A 24,621-nucleotide genomic window follows, 5' to 3' on the forward strand; every position below is an offset into this window, starting at 1 on the left:
CCCCGAGATGTTCGCGGATAAGGATCGGGACAAAAATCCACCGACGGTATCTCCTCGGCCTCCGAAAGAATTTCCAGATTCTTCTCGGCGGCGGGTCGAGGCCACGCGGAGAGGAAGGACGCTTAAAAAGTGCAGGAAAAAGAAGAGAGAGGAGTAGGAGGAGGAGGAGGACTTCATCGGAGTGTGTTAATTTGTATACGTGGGGAGGACGGGATTAGTAAGCAGAGAGAGGAGGGGAGTCGGGTTTCAGGGCCCCACGAGTCTCCCTGCACTGAAGCTGCCTTTGTTCGACCGGGAACCCGAAGAAGAGAGAGAGACCGAGAGCAGAAAGAGGAGGAGGAGGAAAGTGAGCAGCTTTTTTAGTTTTGGAGTGCGAAGGAGGCAGAGCGGCTCCATCTCGCCGCCGCACATGAGCAGGACTTCTTCAGTTTGGACCTAAAGATCACCGTCGCTGAAGATGATGACTTTACGGTAAACGAAAGCCCCCGGCGAGATAACTTTTTTTTTTTTATCATCCTAGCTCTAAAGCGCCGTTTTGTTTTTTTTTTTTTGTTTGTTTTTCTTGCAGCATTCCTCCCTGGTTTATTGGATTACTCCTCCTGCCCGTCCCCCGCGTCTTCTCCTACAACTACGAGGAAAGAGGTACGTTAGCCGCTCTTAGCTCGCTAATTGTCGCCGCGGGATGCGAACATCCATACAAGTTCAACTCCTCTGTGCATCGCGACAAACTTCTTTGCGTGAAGAACGACTTGGCGGTTCCGTGCAAGGTGCAGGAAGCCGTGAACGTGTCCGTCGGGTTCTCTCAGGAAGTTCACCGAAGTGTCTACTAAAGGAATATTTCGGGTTGTAAATCACCTGCAAAGTGAGCAGCATCCTGAGTGGCGACCTCGCCGGTTCACCTTCATCTCCGTGATGCGGAACATCCCCTGGTTGTCTCCGTTCCCTCGTCGCTGCTGAGATGTCGAAATTTCCAAACGCGTTTTGTATCTATTGTAAGTCGCTTTGGATAAAAGCGTCTGCCAAATGCAATGTAATGTAATGTAATGTAATGCATCTGCATCTTCACCGCCTTGCAAACCAAGTGTTTCTGCAAGAACCTGTATGTCCGAAGCGCGCGAGTTGTTTGGACTGGGTTGTGTCGGGATGGAAGATGCATTTGTTTGAGAGTTTTTTTGGGGGCGTGTTTGAGTTAAACCCTCGTCGGATAAGACGGTCCAATCCCAAACCGCTGCGTAATGATTTCCATTTTTCTTTTTTTTTTTTTTGGTGAGGCTGAACAGAAACAACCGTCGTGCCAAAACCCTGACAGGCATCAGTAGCGCCGAGTTCTTGTCGTTTTTGGCGGGGGGTGAAAGGTCGTCTTCGGCGACGCCTTCGTATTTCTGACGGACCGGCTAATATTTTAGCCGCGGAATCCGGGATTGGCATTTACGACCGGTGTCTGCGCGGACGCCCGAACCGCCGCGAGGACCACCGTGCCACAAAGGCGCCATTGTGCGGAGCGAGGAGGAGTAATTAAGGGTCTCCTCGGCTTCGGTGCCTAATTGTTGGTTGACATTTCTGAATGAAACAGCGCTTTCGCGACTTTGAGCGCGTCACCGGTATTTGCGGACGGTATCGCGGCAACCCCACCGCCCGTGATCCACCTCCGAGGGAAAAAGAGCGACGTCTTTCGCGGCGAGCGCATCCCCCCGGATAGCTTCTCCACGAGAACGCAAATATTTCCACGCTGTAAATAGCCTTGAAAACAGAGCTGTCGCCCCTGACAACGTGCTCGGTTCACATTATTGAAACAGAACAAGTACTTTCCCCCCCTCTAATCCGCCCTCCCCGTCCTCTGACGTCGCACGTTCCTTCCATCAGCTGTGTTTTTTCAAGCCGGCGGTCGGGTTTGGAAGAGCAGAGCTGGCAGCACGGACAGGCTTCTATTAAATGTTCTCCGTCTGTTTTTTGGAGTTGGTGGGAGGAGGAGGGATGCAATTATTGAAACGGCTTATCTTCAGGAAATATGGAGCGGCGTGTGAGGGTGTTTTCGCGATGCTTCGGCTTTTGGGAAACAATGACAAATTAGACGCGGTTTGGCTGCAGGAAAAGGCATCGCCAGGGCGGTAGTTTGGAAAGTTAGCAGAAAAAATGAATGGATTTCAGAGAAAAAACAACGAGTGTAATATTCATTTGTTTGTTCATTATCTATGTCAGGGGTCCCCAAACTTTTTCCCTGCGAGGGACAAATAACTTTTCCCTCCTGTGACGGGAGGCCGGGTTGGTTTGGAACAAAAAGTGTGACGATCGTAGAGATGTCTAAACGTAAACATTTTTTTTTTTTTTTCCAGAAAACCAGGCATGACCGAAAATGAACCCTTTCTGGGATCTTGAAAAGAGAAAAAAAAAAAAAAAAAAAAAAAACAGAAAATAAATGATAACATTATTAATGAAATAAATAGCAAAGTTTATGAACTCAAAAATTAACCAAATAACCCTTTTCAAGTTTTTAACATAAAAAAAGACCAAGGAACTTTCTTGTAGACACAACTGTTTGCAGCTCTCATATCAAATTCACTCATTTCACATTTCACTACTGGTATGATTTCATCCCGGCAGATCTCATTATGATTATATTTGTATTATTATTTGCATTATGATTATAAAATCATAATGCATCACTGTTATTGTTCGGGGGTTGAGACTCCACACCGTTTTAAAGGACATTCTGATGAATCAAAATTGCAGAAAGTGTGAACATCAGGGTGTTAAAAGCTGAGATCTGGAGTTGAGTAATACAGATTTGGGCTGATTGTTATTTTTATTTTTCCTTCAGGGATTTACATTCCACGCGCTCGTCTGCTGTGTTTTGGGGTCATCGGTGTCAAAGGTCATAAACTAGAATAAATAAGAATTTGCAGACGCCTTCTTACCCGAATCAAATGTAGCGCTTTTAGATTCGGACCTGTAAGCATTAAATATCGGCTTCGGCTCTGGAGAGAGGTAAAATAACCAAAAATCTAAAAATTCAGTTTTAAGTCCAAAAATTTTTTCCAAACAGTAACCCCCCCCAAAAAAAAAAAATACAAATACAATAAAAATACAAAAAAAAAAAAAAAAAAATGGTATTATCCAATCGCTGAGCTGGGTTTTGGTGCCAAAGTGAAACTTTTCTCGTCGCTCGCCGTAAAAACAATCGGAGATCTCGATGGGATAAAACTCACAGTCTCGATTTCTTGTGTCAACCTACGTTTCGGGTATAAAGGTAGCCTAAGTGGGTGGAAAATAATCCATTTAAAAGTATTCTTTACCTTTTTTTTTCCATTTTGAGGGCAAGGAGCTCATTAACTCCTCCTCTTCCCCGAAGAGGGAAAAAAAAAATAGTAGACGAACCTGGCGGATCATCGGATTTAATTCCTATAATACTACTTTTAGCAGCCCTATATTTATCAGGGTTTCACAAACATCTATCATCGGCTTTTTTATTCCCTTCCGCCCGAGCCTTCACTCATTCATCTCCTGGAAGTCCGTCGAAATCCTTCACGTTATCTAGAAGCTTCACACACTTTATGTTGGACTGTTCCTCTAATTTGCGCTCTGTTAGCTGTTAGCTGATACGGCGCGTCAGCAGTTTCGGTCTTTGGCTCGGGTTTGCTTTGGCGAGACGTTCCTGGATTTTTTTTGGGGGGGAGAAAACATCTTTCCCTGTTAGGGTCGTATCCTCAGGCACGCGGATCGAATCCGAAAAAGAGCCGATGAAGCAAACGTTTGGTGTTTGGTGGAGTTTTCAGGTGGTCAAATAACACCTGAGTATTTGGTTATTCTATATGACGTGTGAATAGTTGTATGTTTTTATACGACGTGAATGAATGAGTGAATGGTGGAAGGTTTATATGACAGAGTGAACGGTCTCTATATGTGAAAGAGCGAGTGAATGGTTGTATGGCTCTACATGACATTTAAATGTTTGTTTTTTAAATGATTTATGAATGAGAGAGTGAATAGTTGTATGTTTTTATATAATATGTGAAGGAATGAGTGAATGGTTGAATGTTTGCATGACATGTGAATGACAGAGTGAACGATTGTGTTTTTGTATAACACGAATGAATGAGTGAATGAATGCATGTTTTATATAAAGTGTGAATGAATGAGTGAATGATTGTGTTTTTATATAACAGGAATGAATGAGTGAATGGTTGCATGTTTTTATATGACATGTGAATGAAGGAGTGAATGATTTTATGTCTCCATATGATGCACGAATGAATGCAAATGGTTGTGTTGTCATATAATGTGAATGAATGAGTGAATGGTTGTGTTTTTATACAACATGAATGAATGAGTGAATGATTGCATGTTTTTATATGACATGTGAATGAAGGAGTGAATGATTTTATGTCTCCATATGATGCATGAATGAATGCAAATGGTTGTGTTGTCATATAACATAAATGAATGAGTGAATGAACGCATGTTTATATTTGACATGTGAATGAATGAGTGAATGGTTGTGTTTTTATATAACAGGAATGAATGAGTGAATGGTTGCATGTTTTTATTTGACATGTGAATGAAGGAGTGAATGATTTTATGTCTCCATATGATGCATGAATGAATGCAAATGGTTGTGTTGTCATATAATGTGAATGAATGAGTGAATGGTTGTGTTTTTATACAACATGAATGAATGAGTGAATGATTGCATGTTTGTATGACAGAGTGAACAGTTATATGTCTATGTGGCCTATGAGGGGGTGAACGGGCGTTTGTATGTCTCCATATGCCATGTGAATGAATGAGTGAATGTTTGTTTTTGTTTCTACATGACTTGTGAACGGTTGTGTCTCTACAATGTGTGAGTGAGAGAGTGAATGCTGTGTGTCTCCATATGATGTGTGAATGAATGAGTGAATGGTTGAATGCTTGTATTACGTGTGAATTAATGGTTGAATGGGTGTCCGTCTCTGTACAACACATGAATAAATGAGTTGAATGTTTACATGACTTGTGAATGAATGAGTAAGTGGTTGCATGTTTTTATTTGACATATGAATGAATGAGTGAATGATTGTGTTTTTATATCATATGAATGAATGTGTGAATAGCTACATGTTTGAGTGACCGGTAGTATGTCTCCATATGACGTATGAATGAATATGAATGGTTGTGTTGTCATATAATGTGAATGAATGAGTGAATGGTTGCATGTTTTTATATGACATGTGAATGAATGATTGTATGTCTCCATATGACATGTGAATGAAAGAGTGAATGTTTTTTGTTTCTACATGACTTGTGAACGGTTGTGTCTCTTCAATGTGTGAATGAGAGACTGAATGCTGTGTGTCTCCATATGACGTGTGAATGAATGAGTGAATGGTTGCAAGTTTATATGAGGTGTGAATGAATGAGTGAATGGCTGCCTGACTCTCCACGCGGCCCTGTGATCGATCCATGTCCAACGCCGCCTCTCGCCCAATCACAGCCGAGATAGGCTCCAACCTCCCCGTGACCCGAGAGCAGGATAGGCGGTGTAGATGATGAACGGGTGAATAATCCGTCTTCCAACGTATCTTCATTGTAGACATCCTCTTTTATCCATCCAACCCCAGTTGCACAACTGCGCGATCCGGGCTTAAATTTGCGTTTGAGTGCGACATGCGCGATGCACATCTCCGCATCTCAGACGATAACGTCAATCTGCTGCTCGTTTATGTCCGGCGATGCAGCTGCTCCAACATCTACCATCTGCCGGCTCCTCATTAGTTCCCCGTCCATATTTCATCCACTTTGTTTTTGGCAAGTTTTCTGCGACTCTGAATTCCACGGCGTTTAATTTGGCCGGAGACGGTCGTCTCGGTGCCATGTTTTTGTTGACTCCCCCAGACCCGTGGACTTTTATTTCTTATTTTATCAGAAGCTTATGAAAACCGAAGGAAACGTGGCGCCTCGTCCGCAACATTTAATAGGTTACGCCGGAATTCCGCTGATACAACACGTGGAGCGGAGCTGATTCGGCACATCCGCCGCACAGATACCTTCTAAGTGAGATAGATGACCCTCCTCGAAGCCCGGGGACAAACGCAGGATGGACCCGGGTGGAAGGAGGTCCGCCGAGGTCGTCCCGGTCCATCGACTTCGTCCTTGCGATGTAGAACCTCCACGATGATGTCATTGTCCTCGTACCCACCGGTCCAGATGATCTAATTCATCCAGATGTTTCCCTTCGTTTTAGGTCAAACCGTCCGCTGGCTTGTCGTTGAAAACGTGGTAAATCGAAATTGCGAATACATTCATATCCTGCGTTAAATCTCTCGTTCACGTCATGTAGAGATATACAGATCTGTTGCGTAGGACTGGGTGTTGATATCCTTCGATAAAAGCTTACTTAAGGTACCGATGAGACTCTGTGGGGTTCAAGTGAACAATGGGTTCAATAAGTATTAAAGTACAAGTATTTTAAGGAACAAACGCAAATTGTTGGTGATTACATGCTAATTCAATGAATAGGCTGACATTTTTTGGACTATTTTTGACACAAATTATGGGAATTTGCATATTTGTTCAAGTTTTAAAATGGTCAGAAAAGTTCAACTGACATTAAATTCACACGCTTCATTCAATTCAATTCAATTTAATTCAATTCAATCAATTCAATTCAATTCATTTAAACACTTTCTGTCATTTCTGGACTATAGGGCGCGCCTGAATATAAGCCGCACCTGCTAAAAATAGCTAAGTAAATATATGTGTAAATATATAGGCCACACTTGTCATGAGAATAAGAATAAGAACAACTTTATGTATCCCGAAGGAAATTGCTGTGCCAAAACATAACAATGATAAATAATAGTAGAAAAAAATATGAAAAAAGAAAAAAATTAAAAAAAAAGGGGGGGGGGATTAAGAAATACAAGTGAAGACTATAAAGTGTCTTAAGGTTTTAAGTACCAAGTGAAAGATAAAGAATAAATATCGGTAACATCCGCAAATACATACGTTTTTTTTTGTTTTTTGTTTTTTTTTCCCCAAACAGCGGCTGATAAAAAAGATGAATAATAAATAACACAAGGAAAAGTCCATTCATTTTCTATCCCTGCTTTGTCCTACTCTAGCAGATCGCTATCTTGGTCTTCCTCCTGCAAACTACGGTCTCAGAATTTCACGCTCATTTCATTGTTCCCATTTGATGAGGCTAAATGTTTTGGCGTCGTGAAGCTCGTTAGCACCAAAAAATTAGCCGCATCGCTGTTTGAAGCGTGTGAAAAAAGTAGCGCCTAATTGTCGTTGCACATAGCGCAGCAAAATTGTCGAACAGAATCAAAAAGGCAAAATGCGAAAGCAGGACTACAAAGCATTTAAAAAGGTAGAACGCACAAGCAGCGAATATGAGTTAATATATAAGACAATAGCTAAAAGGATATTTAAACATAAACCGCCCTTGAGTTCCTGCTGGATTCAATGTATGCAGGATTTAACAGCTCTGGGGTCAAAACAGTTTTTCACTGTGTTTGTTTTATCTTGGCTAGTCCTCAAACGCCTCCCTGAGGGTAACAGTTGGAGTAGGCGTTGACCAGGATGGGACGGGTCTCTGAGGAATCTCCACACATCATCTAGTACTTACAACATTCATCTTCTCATTCACAAGGAGACGGGTGGATCCTCGCCCAGTGGCTTTAACCTTAGCTTCCCCTGCCGAGTCAAGAAAATGCAAAATTATACATATTCATTCACGTTTGATTATCTTAAAAGTGCAGATTTAGAGGAATGATTAGCAGAGGCGTCGCTATGTGTTGGCCATGGGCATGTTTTCCTTAAAGGAGGGCGGAGAGGTGCTCTTGGAAAAGCGTCGTACTTAAAGTTATAGTTTTCTAGCCTGATCTCCAGGATCAGAGAAAAAGAGGATTAGCTGGAATGAGAAGAAAGAAAACATTTTTTTTTCTCGTCGTAGAACATTATGGGAAAATCAACTCGATCTCGGGAGGAAATCCAAAAAGATAAAACGTTGGACACGAGGTGGGGCTCCAAGAACCATTAAAAGTGTATGCTTTGCGTTGTTTATCAGGAGATGCAGTTCATGAGCACACGCTGTGTGATTGTAGACGTTTCCTTTGCTGCAAAGGCAAATCAAAAGCGGTGTTTAGCTTCTACGTACAGGACGAGCTGAGTCCAGTAAAGCAGGGTTGTGAAGGTGGCCTACTCTTCCTTGGGCTGTTCCCTTCAAGGGTAGCCGCTACTCATCTCCTTGCATCTAATGCTCTCCTCTGCACCATATCTTCTTTCACTCCATCCATACAGCTCCTCTCCAGTCTTCTTGTAGACCTCCTGCCCGGCCGTGACAACCTCAGCTTCCTTCTGTCCAGATCCCCATTCCTCCTGTGTCCATGTCCAAAGTACAGTATCATCTGCAAAACGTCAGAGTCCATAGAGATCCCTGTCTGGCCTCATCCGTCTGCCTGTCCATCACCATAGCGAACAAGAAGGGGCTCAGAGTTGATCTCCAAAGCACTCCCACCTCCACTTACCACGCATACATGTCCTGCACCTCTTGAGCATACATGTCCTGCACCAGTTGAGCATACTTGCCTGCCGCGCCATACTTCTCGATTTTATATGAAGGAAGCATTACACCCTGGAGCCTCTTCTCGGGTTCTTCTCTTCACACTCGTGTATTCCTGGCTTCATTAGAACTGCAAGTGTAGACTAAGTCATCACGTCAACAGACAATGAGCAGAGAACCAGCAACTGCTGTTAGCAGGCATCTATCTGGGCAGAATGCATGATTTTGAAGTTCTGAAGTTCTTCCTGTGTCTCCATGATCACAGAGGGCAGGGTGATGCTCCAGTTACATAACAGAACACGACCTCCATGCAGTTGCACAGGCGGTTGCTTGTGTCAGACACTTTCCAGACTGCAAGAAATTCCATGTTTTCAACCCGCGGGGCTTCAGTAGTGCAAAAAAAAAAAAAAAAAACAACCCAGGAAGTCAGTCCTAGAAAAACAAACACTCCGGTTCACTTAGCATTATCGTAAATTCAATTTCTGATGTGGTTCTAAGTTGCTCTGACAGCAGCTTATGAGCGCGCCATTTCCTACACAAATACAAGCGAGGGCTTGGATCGTGTGACGCGTTTTTTTTATTTTTGTGTCACGCCGCCCCGAAGCACACAGGACGCACTGTCAGGCTCTCGCGCAGCTTTTACCGTGTTTACACGCGGGAATATTCCAGCACTTTTCATCCAGTCTGGCATTTACAGTCGGACCCTTTCATCGTTTCAACAGAAACGTTTATTTTAAACGTCAGCCGTTAACAGCTCGACGGCAGCGATCTGCGCCGATTTAGCATTCGGCATTGAAATGGATAGATAGATTCCCATCCACTCCTTAGGTACGGTATGCACGGGAGATCGTTTTAGCTTGAAGCTAACTGCAGACCAGGCCAGGTTACTTAATAGAGGGATCTGTGGTGCAAAAAATCCAAATGCATCAGAATTCTGTGCAGCTTTTATTTATTTTTGTGCCTCGAATTAACGAAAGACTGTTTCCACGTCAAACTAATGTCATCTGGGTGTTCTTGGGTGAAAGAAAAATCCGCACATGATATTATCACTTTTTAGGTTATAACATAGATATATAATTCATTTTTTAGTGGATGTTGAAAAATCACATGATTTCTAACAAAAGCCGGCAACAAAAGAGCTTTTAATCTGTCCATTCTTTTTTTTAAACTCTTTTTCTCAACATCAATTTGACAGGTACATGTAAAATAAATGAAGAGATGACATGCTAATAGATAAATAAGTGGGAAATAGTGACAGAAATATTGGGAAGGGGCTGGAAATGATAATAATCCACTCCATATAGGTACTCTAAAATAATCTGATAATTCTGATTAAAATTCAGATTATATCGAGATATCAGCTAATTCATCTGAAATCCACTTTGCTTTTTTTTTTTTTCTATTTTACAGTTTTTTCCTTCACTTCAGACTCAACATTAGAACAAGAAAATACAGCAAAAATAGAGAAAAAAAAAAAAAAAAACTGTTTCATGCATAGTAGTGTTACAACAAATGGGGAAAAAAAAATATGTATATATATTTTTTTTTTTCTCAATTCTGGGGATTTTTCTTGCAGCTCCTCATGCACGGCCTTTTTTCTTTTTTTTTTTTTTTTTTTTTTTTTTTTTTTTTACAACCCCCTCATCAGCAGCCGCAGGGGGGCTGCCGGCTGGAGGGAGGCCTTCCCTTCTGTGGAATGTGTGATTTCGCCGGTCCGTGTGCTCAGCTGGACTTCTGCAGAACTCGCTATTAACTCGCCTCCGCGGAAACCCCAACGCAAATCCAATTAAAGCTTCGGTCTCACGTTCGCCCGACTTGCTCGCTGCCGGTTTGTAAACATTGCCACCTATCCGTCTCTCATTGGCTGATCCACATTTCACAAACTCCACCGCCGTTCACGAGTGTCAAGCTTTTGCAATAAATGTCATGTAAAGTGTTTTATAGTTTACGCGTTTGCTATTGACCCCAGTTTTGTCTTGGGTTCCTCATCCTCGCTGTGGTTCAGGGGTGGGCCATATTTTTTATTTCATTTTTATGCGCCGGTGAAAGAAATGAAAATTACAGTTGAAATATTTAAATTTTTTGGCATTTGGTTTCGATTTTGAAATCATCGATATGAGTGTAAATGTATAGGCCGATGTTATTTTTGGAAAAAAAATTAAAAAAGGAAAAAATAAGTTTCTAAATTCAATATTAATTAAGAACAAGATTGAGAACAACTTTATTTATTCCGAAGGAAATTGTTGTGCCAGAGTTTCAAGTAAAACGTAAGAATAATAAATAATAGTAGAAAATTGTATAGATAGTTAAACAAAAAAACAGAAAAAAAATGGGGGGAAGAATAAGAAATACATATAAGATTAATAAAAAAAGGCTATAAAGTGTCTTAAGGTCTTAAGTACCAGGTGAACGATAAGGACGATAAAAATATTGCACATGCAGCTGTTATGAAATGAAATATTGCACAGTTATGAATATATATACAGATAAATTATTACGATTTACAGTAAGCGGGTGAGATTTTTTTTTTTTTTCTTTTTTTATGGTTTAAGATTTTGAGATTTTTCTCGTTTCTAAATTCAATATTAATTGAAAATGCTTGTTAAAATACTCGGACAAAAAAAGCAAAACGGGCAGGATGTTGCCCGCGGGCCGTAAAACGCCGAGGTTCGAAAAGAAAACACCGGGAGCCACAAAAACCTTTTTTGAAATTAAAAATGAATTAACAAATAATATCATTTTTTTTGCCACTCGCTTTCTTGGGGCCCGTCTTCTTCTTCTTCTCCTGCTTTGGGCTTTTCCCTTCGGAGCTTTTCCCTTCAGGGCTTTTCCCTTCAGGGCTTTTCCCTTCTCTTTCGGTTTTCCTCCAGACCTCCAATTCCTGATCCCGTCCTTCCCGGTCGCTCCCAAAGAGAACCTCAAAATCTTCATCTCTGCAACCTCCAGCTCTTTTGGTCTTTTGGTCATTATCGGTATTTGTAGATCATCTCACCACCTTTCCTTTCCTTCTAGCTGACGTTCTTCTATCTCTTCGTACCTCTTGAAACTTTCCTCCACCCATTCCAACCTGCATGAACCCGTTTCTTCACCTGTTTTCCCGAAAAAGTACAAAAAATAAGCACAACGATGCCACACGAGAGACAGTAAGACGACACCAGACATGCGTTGAAACACTAATTTTGTTTTTTTCGCTCTTTTTTTTCATATTTGAAAGATAAAATTTGCTCAAATCGTACTTTGTGTCTTAAAAAAGTGATTTGTATCTTAGGAACCACCTTGCGATCATTCGCACCGACAAACTCATGTTTTTTTTTTTTTGCGTTGTAGCTTAGCGGGTTTTACTTTTGCGCGCTAATTGATCGAAACGGCGAGTAAAAGTGGTGGCAGGAAGAGAAAGAACAGCAGGAAGGCAGCGATAATTAAGGTAATCTTTCCCTCCTCGCTGTATTTTTGCTAAAAAATAAAGAGTTTCAAACAAAAACAACATGTGAAATCAATAACCAACTACATTGATTTGAATGGGAAATATTGATCCTGTTTGCTAACGTTTCAGTTTTCGGACTCAAAAAAACAACTTGACGTTTCTCTCGTCCGCAAGACATTTACCGATGAAGCTCCCGCGTGTTTTTGGACTTTTTGGAAGAAATTGCAGGAACTCACCGGAAAACCAGCCGCAGCTAAGATTTACCCCAAAAAATACCGACTAAGACCGACAAACAGAGTCAGATGTTTGGTTTCCTCGGTTACATCAGTTCATTTCTTTAAAATGTTTTCGCCCTGTCGCGTCGTGACGTTGAGATATGTTCTAATTCGGCTCGGCTCTTGAAGTTATGCATTCCCGACTTTAAAAAAAAAACAAAAAACGGATATTAAGTTGCTCGGAACGCTCACAAGATCGTCCCGGCGGACGATTAAACAACCGCTGTAATATTGAGTGTTTTGACGTTTTTTTTTTTTTTTTCATTCCTTCGCGCTCACTTGTCGGAGTTGGAAGGAAGAGATGAAACACTTGGAGTTACGAGAGCGGGAAAAAACCATGAGTCAGCGGTGAAAAAAATAAAAAAAATAAAAGATCAAATCTCGCCATCTGTTTTAATGTAAGTTCAGCCGGTTTGACTGACGGATCGAGACGTTTTTGTTGCCAAAGTTAAAAATGGGAACCGGTTTGTTTGCCGATGCTGACAAGTTATTTAATGAAGGGTTTATTTCCCGGCGTAAGTTTCCCTTTATTAGTTGTTTACTTTTAGAATCGAATCAAAAACGTCCCTGGAAACAAGAACTTTGCTTTCGGTTGTTAAGTTTGGGTGTTGTTTGTGTTTATATGTTGTTGCGTAAACGAGTGAATTGTTGGTCTAAATATCCCGTGCATGAGAACGAGTGATCGCAGGTCTCCATGTGGATCTGTGAGAAAATCACAAACAAATAAACATTTTATATATTTAGTCAGTTCTACGCGTCGTCCTGTTTTCTGGAGGATTCTGTAAATACCAGGAAGATATGATACTTTATTGATGCTACAATATGAATGCAACAATAACTATATCAGTGATAAGAATATAAATATAAATTAGAAGAGACATGAATATGACTATGAATAAAAATGGTAGAGACATAATTCTGAATTTAAATATAAAATAGAAGAGAAATAAATATGAATATACATATAAAATAGAACAGATAAAAATATGAATTCAAATGTAAAATAGAGCAGACATAAATATGAATTGAAATATGAAATAGAACGGCCATAAATATGAATATAAATGTAAAATAGAAGGGATGTAAATATGAATATGCATACATAAATAGAGGAGACATTAATATGAATATAAATCTAAAATAGAAGCAACATAAATATGAATTGAAATATAAAATAGAAGAGAAATAAATATGAATATACAAATAAAATAGACCAGATAAAAATATGAATTTAAATATAAGATAGAGCAGACATAAATATGAATTGAAATATGAAATAGAACAGGCATAAGTATGAATATAAATCTAAAATAGAAGCGACATAAATATGAATTTAAATATAAAATAGAAGAGAAATTAATATGAACATATATATCAAATATAGGAGACACAAATATAAATTTAAATATAAAATAGAGAAGACATAAATATGTATATAAATAAAAAATAGAGCAGACATAAATATGAATTTTAATATAAAAAAAACAGATATAAATATGAATAGAAATGTAAAATAGAAGGGACATTAATGTGAATATAAGTATAAAATAGGAGAAAAAGAGCAGACAAAAACAGCAAGAATAAAAAATAGGTAAAAAGAAGAAAACCATGGAAAATTTGATAAGCAGGGTGAGAATGATGCAACGACAACAAGGATAAAAAAAGTAGATAACGGAATTAGGACGTGATAATTCAGACGTTATAACCCGAGTTGATTTTGAGATTCAGTTGAATTTTAGACGGCGACTGTTTTATAACTGATTAAAAAAAAACAAGGTCCGTCCTATTTGTTTTATGAGCATAAAGTAACAAAATCTTGTTTTCGTCCATGTGGTCGCACTGGAACGACATTTTCATCCAGATTGTTTCATTTGTTTTGCATAATCGCTCACAGTACGGAGTAATTTATCTTTCTAAAAATCAAAGATTTGCCTCCTGGTCCGGTGGAATCTTCTGCTCAATTACTAAACGGGACTTTGGCAAACACGTGGTGGGTTTGAACGGAAAATCCTGGTGGTTAGCGAGACGTATCCGGCAGAAGGATTCGGAAAACCAACTGCAGCCGATCAGCAAAGTGAGAGTTTGTTGAGCGAAGTTTGGACCATTTTGGTTGAAAACAGCCCGAATAACACGGGATGTGCATGCAGGGGCAAATATATTATCTGTTTTTAAGCCATTTCGACCCGGCATGTAGCTTTTTTAATATAATTTAATATAATTTAATTTGATTTGATTTAATTCAATTTAATTTTAATCTTTAATTTTTATTTTTTTTAATTTTTTTATTTTAATTTTAATTTTATTTTATTTTTAATCTAATTTTATTTAATTTTATTTAATTTTATTTAATTTTATTTTATTTTATTTTATTTTATTTTATTTTTCCTTTATGCAATGTATAAGCAAAATGTGTTGCATTGTTTTAAATTGATGAAAGACTGCAGAGAAAACAAAATGACATTTCTGCATGCAGCAAAACATTTTGAACTCATAAAATGACTTTAGTTTTAAGCAAAATACTAAATGTCTATTTGAGTCCTTACTGTATTTATGACAAAAAAAAAAAAAAAAAAAAAGCTGGACTTGAATGATCCACCGGCGGCAAACCAAAAAATACCAAATATATTTTAACACGATTTATTGAGCTGTTACAAAAAAAAATTGTCAAATTTTAAAAATGAACAAACTAAAAATAAAATACATTTTAATGAAATTATCAAACGTGAATTATTTTCCCGATTTCCCCGCCACTGGTGAGGTTATCAGTTCGATGGCTTTCCTTTTCCAGGACCGAAGACCGCTCGTGACAAGAACTCCAGTTTCCGAAAAAACCCCTTGTTTCGCCCCGACCCTTTCGAAACACTTGTACGCCGATGAACCTGCTTCCCTTTCCTACGGATCGTCTTTTCGGGGCTGCGGGTTACCAGAGGGAAACCTAAAACGCTTAAAAAAAAAAAGTCCAACTTACACGAGTTTGTGGTCGGACGTCGTAAAGCAAGAAATACAAAAAGGTTACGCTCGAGTTGCGGCTTTTTTTTAAATGGCCGCTAAGACCCAAGTACGGTTTTACATGGGCTTCGAAGAATCGGAGAATTTATATTCTCGCCGTGGGCGAATTTTCATAATCAGTCTGCAGAGAGGCTTGGAGGCCGGCCTGCGTCCTTGTAACAAGGTTCGAAGAACGAGAATAAGATGAGGACATGACCTGAGTCGTCATTGTTGTTGCTCGGCAACTTGTCTTGCAACCCTGCGTCGCCGTGGACGACGAGTCTCGCTCCGGATCCCCTTTGTTTTACGCAGGAAATGGATTGCGGTTTCGCGGACACACTTCCCCCGTGTTTGTTCGGCAGCAGCGGTCGACCGTCACCGTAAGCGTTGCAAAGGAAAATGAGAAAATGAGGAAAAGCAGTTTAACCTCCTATTTAACCTCTCGCCGCTATAAATGTCCCGCTAATGAGTTTAGCCGCTCCGTCGACGCCTCGCTACGGCCTTGTTTTCAATCCTCTGTGGACCGAAACACGCGATTTGTTTCGAATCGCCAAAGAAACAAGCCGAGACGTTGCGTTCCGCCTACATGTTTGTACGTAACGGGCATTATTAACGCTGTAAACATCGTGAAACGGCAACGGTAAAGTTCCCAACCGTCAGAAAACGGTCAAAAAACTGGCATTCAACTTTAACACAACTATGAATTCGTCCCCAAAGCCGTCCATCGATTGGCTAAGAATTGATTACGTCCAGGAACCGGATCAGGATCTGTGTATTTATTAGCGCTATTGCTAACGCTAACACCTCACAGCAAGATGGCTCTCTTCCCGCGGGAGACGTTTCCTCCCCCCGAGTGTCCACGTTCTCCCTTGGTGGTCTCAGCTCATTTGCATCCGGCTTATTTTTGTTTATTTTTGTCATTGCTATTGTCACCGTTAACATTCCTATCCCCGTTGTTGTCGTTTGGTTGTCTATTCCCATCCTTGCTTTTTTTTTTTTTTTCATTCTGTTGCCCATTCTTATCCTAGAGCAGTGGTTCTTAACCTTGTCGGAGGTTCTGAACCCCACCTGTTTTACATGCGCATTCACCGAACCCTTCTTTATTGGATGGAGGATCGTTTCGTCGATGGGTACAAAGAACAGGCGGAGTAGCCTTTTCATGGAATCTGGCTCCCTTCACCTTGAATCCAGCAAGCGCTATGTTCTTGTAGCTCCCATCTCCATGCAGCTGAAGGAAGCCTTCCCTTAGTTTTGCCGGTGCTGGACTAGAATTGCTCATCTTGTCATTCCAAATCATGCAGTTAGGACATCGATTCCAATCACGTCATACATGTGAATCCGTATCGTACGTGTTCTTCCGACCGCTTTCTTTTTTTGGCCGACATAATTAGTATGAAGGGATTAAAATATTAAGAAAGAAATCACATGACGTACCATCAAGACAGTCACAAGTTACTACAACTGAGCGCGCCAAAATCCCTGCGGCACGGATAGGCCGAGCTATGTGGCGTGATCACCTGCGGCCAGTGATGTCATCACCAATGTGGGACTTGACCTCCGCCGAACCCCTGAGACTGACTCACCGAACCCCTGGGGTTCCATCGAACCCAGGTTAAGAACCACTGTCCTAGAAGATGTTGTTCTCTCTGCCGTTTATTTATTTGTGGATGTCTTTTTGCTATCCTCTAATTGTCTCTGTATTTTTGAATTACATTCATATTTATTGACACGACATCAGGAGGCGCCGGACGCCGGGTTTGCTTGGACGGGGGTCGGCCCCGGCGGGGAACCCGGAAAGGGGTCACATCTTCACCTGCCACCCTGTTTTCCGGTTTTAACCGAGCTAGCTTGACGCGCCGCGACAACCAAAAAATACCTAGCATCCTCCGACAAAATTCCCCGCAGTTGGAAAAATTGATTGGAACCGAGCGACCAAAACTCCGGCAGCCGAATTGCCGTGACGGTCGGGTGATTGAGCCGGATGGGGCGCCGTACATGAGGTAGCGTCGGAGCTTCATCAGAATCAGACAGGTCCAGTTCGGGGTCACCGATTTTGTGTTTCAACGATGAAATAATGGCGGAGGCGTTGAGGAGTTCGATCCTTTAATTTGAAACACCAACAAAATACAGCTAGCATTTGTGCTATGTATACCCGGCTTAACCCTCATATTATGTTAAGGGTCAATTTGACCCATTTCACCCATTGACCCAATGGGTGAAATTGACCCTTAACATAATATGAGGGTTAACCACGTGACAAAAGACAACGACAAAAGAATTCCCCGTATGGGGATCAGTAAGGTTTATCTCATCTTATGCATATTTATGGGAGCTTTTGTTCAAATGAGACGGGATAAAGTTGGACACGAATGAATATTGTTTGGACAAAGCGGAGAACCCGGAGGGAACCAATCAGGAACCTTCTTGCTGTGAGGCGTTGGCGCCCAGAAAATAGAAAAACCATATCGCCTTGAAAGGTTTGTAGCAGAAAACCTTCATGAAACATCCACAGGACGGGAGTAACATCTTTAGATCCTCCCCGCAGGACTCGTGACCCTGCAACAATCCCAAACAGGTGTTTTTCTTCATCCGGCATTTGTTAGCAATTTTCATGCTTGGTCAGTTACAGGGAAGCATTCTGGAAGCGGTTCAATTCAAATCCTTTATGTAAAGGAAGACGTCTCGGCATTGGAAAATATTTGTTGCTGCGCGAACAAGGACCCAACGGTGTCACCTCGTCTCCGGGAAGGCCGGGGTGAAACCCTATCCGGGATCAAAGTGCCTTTCCGGCTGCCGGCAGGTACTTGTTGAGGTTTTTTTATGGAGGCTAACAGTTGTGTGTTGTTTTCCTGTTAGCACAGGGAGAGGCAGACGTTGAAATCTGGAATGCTGTATGCTCACAGACAATGCAGATGCACACAAACAAGCACAGCTGCTCCCATTTCCGTTTGACACCTCGACGCTCCGGGTTACAATGAGCCGATATGAGCTTTTGATCCCTCGGTTTCGGAGGAGATCCAACCAGATCGGATTCCGCTTACCCTTCATCAGATGTAGATGTTTCCCTCCGCCTGTTCTTTACCCGTTTGGACCTCGAGACCAAAGAGGTGAAGTTGGTACCTGAGGCTCCTGAGGAGTTGGACTGTTACGGGGCAGACGGTTATGAACACGTGGTCATTTTTGAGCATTCCTTTGTGGCCTTTTGAGTTGCACCCAGGACCTGCTTCATGCTCTTGGTATCTCCACGGAGGCTCTCGGGCACTTGGTTAATGGTTAGTTCTTGTCAAACCCAGTCTTGGCAAAAGGACTCGGAGTGTGCAACCCCACCAACTGATAGGGTTGTGGGGATCGGTCCATGTCGGGATGGCTTATTTTGTATCCTTGAGAGCTTTTCCTGATAGGCTACGTGGGTGCTGAAGTATCCTTGCGCGAGACACTGATCCCCCAAGTTGCTCCCTGTGGTCTGGTTAGTGCCTTGCTTGGTAGATCTGTTGACCTTTTCCCCTCCGGTAAAGGCTGCAGAAAATGTGAGTTTCAGTTGGTACTATTTGGTCCCGAATACCTAATTTCCATGTTCTTGTAGCTCCTCCCTTTCTAAAGAATGCTCTGACAATTCCAAATATACAAATATATACAATAGCTCCGGAGCAACCGTCCCCAACCTTTTGTGTGCGACTTGCCATTTTTATACGGGACAACTTTTAACTGTAAATGTCACTAAAACACCGTATATGTACTTTTAATAGCTACCGTAACTTCCGGACTATTGAGCGCACCTTAATATAAGCCGCACCGGCTAGCCGATCGCTATCTTGGGCTTCTTCCTGCGCACAGAAGCCGTCAAAGTCTTCTTCTCAGAATTTCCCGGTCATTTCATCGGTCCGATGTGACGAGGATAAATGTTTTTGCGGCGTGAAGCTCGCCCCCCCCCCTCCCCCCCCCCCAGAAAAAAAAAAAAATCTGTGTATTAGCTGCATCGTTGTTTAAGTGAAAAAAACAAGATCTACTCTTGATATCTACTGCGAGGGTTGGTTTGGTGACTCTGTGACTGAGTCATGTGCAAGGAGTGAAGCGGAGGCAGAAGTGGCAAGTACACTTCCTGTCTTTCCGGGTGGTATGTTCACTCATGCTTCTATTTTATTCTTCCTTTCCTTTCTGGACTTATTTCACTTAATCAGTTAACTTAATGAACTTGTTAACATTACCCGACAGCTGTCTAAATTCCTCAGATTTAAACCCGTCCACATCCTGTTCTGTGTTTGGCCCGACACCTGACAACCCCCTAACAAGGACAAATCAAGTCACTGTTAGGAAAACTTGAATGCCTCCTAAGAGGTTCCCCTTAGTGGGATTTTCCTTTGTTTTGGCAACAATGCCGGGAGCAAGAGTTATTTGAAACTAAAACAAAAACAATCGTGACCCGCCGTCGACCTGGCAAATGATGCTAACAATTGATGAGTGCTCGGCATTGTCGGAGGACAGTGGGGTCGGGGACGGGGTCACTTCCTCCCTCGGGGTCGTGCGCCGTGACCCAGTTTAGCAACTACTGGCTAAACATAGCACGACTTCTTGCTCCATATATTTCTGCGGTAGCCTACTGCTAACACCGATAGTCCGTATATTTTAGAAACAACCTTGGTAATCGGGGATACTAATAAGAGAAACATCCACCACGGTTTCTGCGCTCCTAAATAACTGCTTTGCTGTTAGAAATCACCTTGAGAAGATCGGGATGCCGTCGCCCTTGTGAGCAACAAAAGGGCAACGACGTCAGCCTCCGCAGAGCATGTAGGTGGCTCGCGGCCAATGAGTAGCAAGGACAAGCTCTGCCGCAACAATACAGTAATGTAATGACTTGTAGAATCTAGTGAATTGCGGCGGAGAATACATGTGAAGTACCCAAGTGGTATGGAGGGACTCTTCAGGGAGCGGGGATGGAGAAGGTGAAGAGGTTTATGGATAGAGTGGAGAAGAGGTGCAGGAACGCATGCCAGAAGGTTGGAACGATTGGAGAAAGATCAGGGAGGGGATAAAAAAAAAAAAAAGTATCTGCCAGAATTAAAGAAAGAAGATGAAGGTGAGAAGCCAGGAAGCAGAGCTGGAGGCAACAGAGATGAAGATCTGGCGTGATCTTTGGGAGGGAGGATGGAGAATTACATCCTTTAGACATGGAAATGAGTCGGGACGGTGAAGATCTTGGTAGAAGGACACTCAGGCTGGAACAGCAAGGCAGGAGGTCTCAAGATTTATGGATGAAGGGAAGAAGTTTGTTGGAAGGTTAGTTGGAGGAAGGTGATTCTGTAGAGAGCAGCTCGAAGAAGAAGAAGAAGAAGAAGAAGAAGAAGAAGAAGAAGAAGAAGAAGAAGAAGAAGAAGAAGAAGAAGAAGAAATAGAAGAGGAAGAAGATGAAGAAATGGACAAAGAAGAAGAAGAAAAAGAAATAGAAGAGGAAGAAGATGGAGAAGAAGAAGAAGAAGAAGAAGAAATGGACAAAGAAGAAGAAGAAAAAGAAATAGAAGAGGAAGAAGTTGAAGAAGAAGAAGAAGAAGAAGAAAGAGAAGAAGAAGAAGAAGAAGAAAAAGAAATAGAGAAGGAAGAAGTTGAAGAAGAAGAAGAAGAAGAAAGAGAAGAAGAAGAAGAAGAAGAAGAAGAAGACGAAGACGAAGAAGAAGAAGAAGAAGAAGAAGAAGAAGAAGAAGACGATAGAATCCAGACTCTGGTTTTGGCCAGTATGGTGACGACTCAAGGGCCCAAAACCAGCGTTAGACGGTACAATAACAGTATAAATGGATGTCAATTTAGATAAATTGATATTTATAAATGTCAACTTAGATATCGAAGTGTATTTTCTGCAGGTTTATGAAACATTTTTATTTTTATTTGTATTACAACCCGCTGTGTAGATAGAAACGTCGACCGCCCGCCCGCGGATGGCGAGCCGCCTCTTTCTAAAACAAACGCAAGTTGAGGTTTAAAAAAAGGAGCCAAACATCGGAAGGCAAGATTCGGTCCAAAATACTATTTTATACCACGTATTTCTTCAGGAACGTTCCTCATAACACATTTCCGACCCTCCCCTTTTTGTGTAATTGAATAATATTTACTCTTGTGAAAAGTGCCAGCTAATACGGATCCAGTCAAATCATCAGAATTTCATACTTGGAGCGTTTTCAGGTTATTGGGGTTTATGTGCAAGTAGGTCAGCCAGACTGTTAAAGACTTTTTTTTGTTTTTTTTTTCGCTGTCAATCGACGCTCTTCAAACCGAAGGGAGCCAAAGCAGATGGTATCACTCAACCTCCCTTCGTAGGACCGGTTCGGATGACAACAAACACGCCAAACTATTTAAATCCTTTTTTTTTTTTTATTACTCGGATGCTTATATTTGTATCTGCGAGAAAAGGGACGGGGTTGGGAAGGCGAAGATAAGAGGTCAGAGATCTCCGTCTTCTAAATCGTCGAATAATAATTAGCCTTTCTCAAAAATTGCTCCGTCAGCTTCCGTTTACCGTTTTTCCCCCCCTTTTGTTCTGCATCTTCTTGGATTGGCGTCAAAACCTCGCCGGGGAACGAGGCTATTTATCTTTGCACCTTCTCTCTAAAAGGCTCGGCGGCCGAAAGCAATCGGTGATTTCTCTCGGCTCGTCCGATCGTCGGAGCGCAGCTGGTCAAACACAGCTAACTGCGACGCTAGAACGACGCTAACTGCTTCGACGGTGGACTTCTTTCACTTAATAATAATAACACAAAAGATTAGTATAGCGCTTTTCATGGCACTCAAAGATGCTTCACAAGTGAAAGACAAAAGATGCAGAACATACACACAATTTTTTTGGAAGAAGTCCATGGGCTTAGAGGAGGCAAGTGCTGGAGCTGGATGTTGGAGATGGTTGCTGGTGGAGGGAGAGATGGTGGAGCAGGAGGAGCAAGCAGATTTCGGCCGATGGAAATGCCGTCTTGCTAGGCGCCGTCGGGATCCGGAGTTTCGAGAGGCTAGCGGGCTAGCTAGCCAGCCTACTCAGGTCACCGTCGGGATGCGGATTTTCAAGAGGCTAGCTAGCCAGCCAGCCTGCTCAGGTCGCCGTCGGGATCCGGAGTTTTGAGAGGCTAGTGGGCTAGCTAGCCAGCCGACCCGCTCAGGTTGCCATCGGGATCCGGAGTTTCGAGAGGCTAGCTAGCCAGCCAGTCCCCTCAGATTGCGGGCTAGCTAGCCAGCCAGCCTGCTCAGGTTGCCGTCGGGATCCGGAGTTTCGAAAGGCTAGCCGGCTAGCTAGCCAGCCTGCTCGGGTCACCGTCGGGATCCGGATTTTCGAGAGGCTAGCTAGCCAGCCAGCCCGCTCAGGTTGCCGTCGGGATCCGGAGTTTCGAGAGGCTAGCGGGCTAGCTAGCCAGCCAGCCCGCTCCGGTTGCCGTCGGGATCCGGAGTTCGAGAGGCTAGCTAGTCAGCCAGTCCCCTCAGGTCGCCGGCTAGCTCGCCAGCCTGCCTGCTCAGGTTGCCGTCGGGATCAAGAGTTTTGAGAGGCTAGCTCGCCAGCCAGCTCACTCAGGTGGCCGTAGGGATCCGGAGTTTCGAGAGGCTAGCCGGCTAGCCAGCCTGCTCAGGTCGCCGGCTAGCCAGCCAGCCCGCTCAGGTTGCCGTCGGGATCCGGGGTTTCGAGAGGCTAGCTCGGGTCGGCTAGCTTCACCTGGCAGTTTGGAGCGACGCCGGGAGCTTGCCCGGGATTGTCCAGGTGAGCCGCACCCAGGCAGCAGTGGTTGTTACTCCCGATGGTTCCGATGGTTGCAACCTTCAGCCGGTCCAGCGTCCGACAGGTGGGAAGTCCAGCAGCAGCACACATTCAGTCCCGGGGAGAAGTCGTGGTTGTGAGATCCGATTGGTGGAGAAACGGAAACAGTAACGGTAGCTATAGAGTGATTAGTCTTCGGTTTGGTTGGTTGGTTGGAGACTTGTTTGTTGTTCTGTCTGGCTCTGTTTCTGCCGTCTGATTTGTGGTTTGAAAGAAAATCGTCTGAGATCGAAAGAGCGCTAAATCGAGTTTGTCCGTCAATAACCGTAAGGTTTTTAAACTGTGATTTTTTTCATTTGTCCGAGTTCAAACAAAATACTTGTTTTTCCACCGAGGCGTTGGTTTGTTCTGCCTCTCAATCCGTTACAGAATGAATCGTAACAAAAAGTAAAACTTTGAAAACGTGTTCGGACAAGAGAAACACATTTAGACTGTTTCATTGGAAAATAAAAACCCAAACAAACGAAAAGACAAGAGGGTTGAAGTTTCAAAATCCAATTATTTTATTTTGATGGAGCTCGGAGGCAGAAGCGTTTCATTCTTGCAGTAAAATATTACTTCTTTACCATGGTTTTAAATATGACAATCTGATATTCATTCATTCATTCATTCATTCATTCATTCATTCATTCATTATTTGTCACCTGACTTGCATCTATCTAGTTAATTGCAAGTAAATAGATTGCATTCATTTATTTATTGATTAATTCATTCATCCATTCATTCATTATTTATATCACCTCTCTTGCACCTATATAGTTACTTGCATGTTAATATTTACTTCTTTAACATGGTTTTAAAAATCATAATAGGATATTTATCCATCCATCCATCCATTCATTCATTCATTCATTCATTCATTCATTACCTATATCACCTATCTTGCACCTACAGGACTGTCTCAGAAAATTAGAATATTGTGATAAAGTTCTTTATTATCTGTAATGCAATTACAAAAACAAAAATTTCATACATTCTGGATTCATTACAAATCAACTGAAATATTGCAAGCCTTTTTATTATTTTAATATTGCTGTTTATTATCTTAAGAAAACTCAAAAATCCTATCTCAAAAATATTAGAATACCATGAAAAAGTATTTTTTTGTTTTTTTTAATTGCATTACAGAAGATAAAGAACTTTATCCCAATATTCTAATTTTTCTGAGACAGTCCTGTATCTGGTTACTTGCAGGTACAATTTCCTGTACAATGGTTTTAAAATCATAATGAGATGTTCATTCATTCATTCATTCATTCATTCATTCATTATTTGTCACCTGACTTACATCTATCTTGTTAATTGCAAGTAAATAGATTTGCATTCATTTATTTATTGATTAATTCATTCATTCACTCATTATCTATATCACCTCTCTTGCACCTATCTTACTTTCATGTTAATATTTACTTCTTTAATATGGTTTTAAAAATCAAAATAGGACATTTATTCATCCATCCATCCATTCATTCATTCATTCATTCATCCATTCATTCATTCATTATATATATCACCTTTCTTGCACCTATTTAGTTAATATTTGCAAGTAAAATTTTGCTTCATCATGGTTTTAAAAATCATGATAGGATATTCATTCATTCAT

The 24,621-nt window shown here is 41.7% G+C and overlaps 1 protein-coding gene across 2 annotated transcripts in view; it reads left to right on the plus strand.

The window, feature by feature from the left end:
- Positions 1-330: 330 nt before the first annotated feature.
- Positions 331-24,621, plus strand: part of LOC147231589 (uncharacterized) — an 83,869-nt gene continuing 59,578 nt past the window's right edge. For both annotated transcript variants that reach the window (XM_086150472.1, XM_086150473.1), the window contains exons 1-2: positions 331-471; positions 569-642. In XM_086150472.1, coding sequence (XP_086006598.1) covers positions 458-471; positions 569-642 — 88 coding nt within the window. In that variant the 5' untranslated portion in view covers positions 331-457. The remainder of the gene's footprint in view (positions 472-568; positions 643-24,621) is intronic.

This window comes from Fistularia commersonii, chromosome 8 (assembly GCF_037954325.1).
Source record: "Fistularia commersonii isolate RoL2024-O1a breed Wild chromosome 8, RoL_Fcom_v1.0, whole genome shotgun sequence".
Classification (NCBI taxonomy): Eukaryota; Metazoa; Chordata; class Actinopteri; order Syngnathiformes; family Fistulariidae; genus Fistularia; species Fistularia commersonii.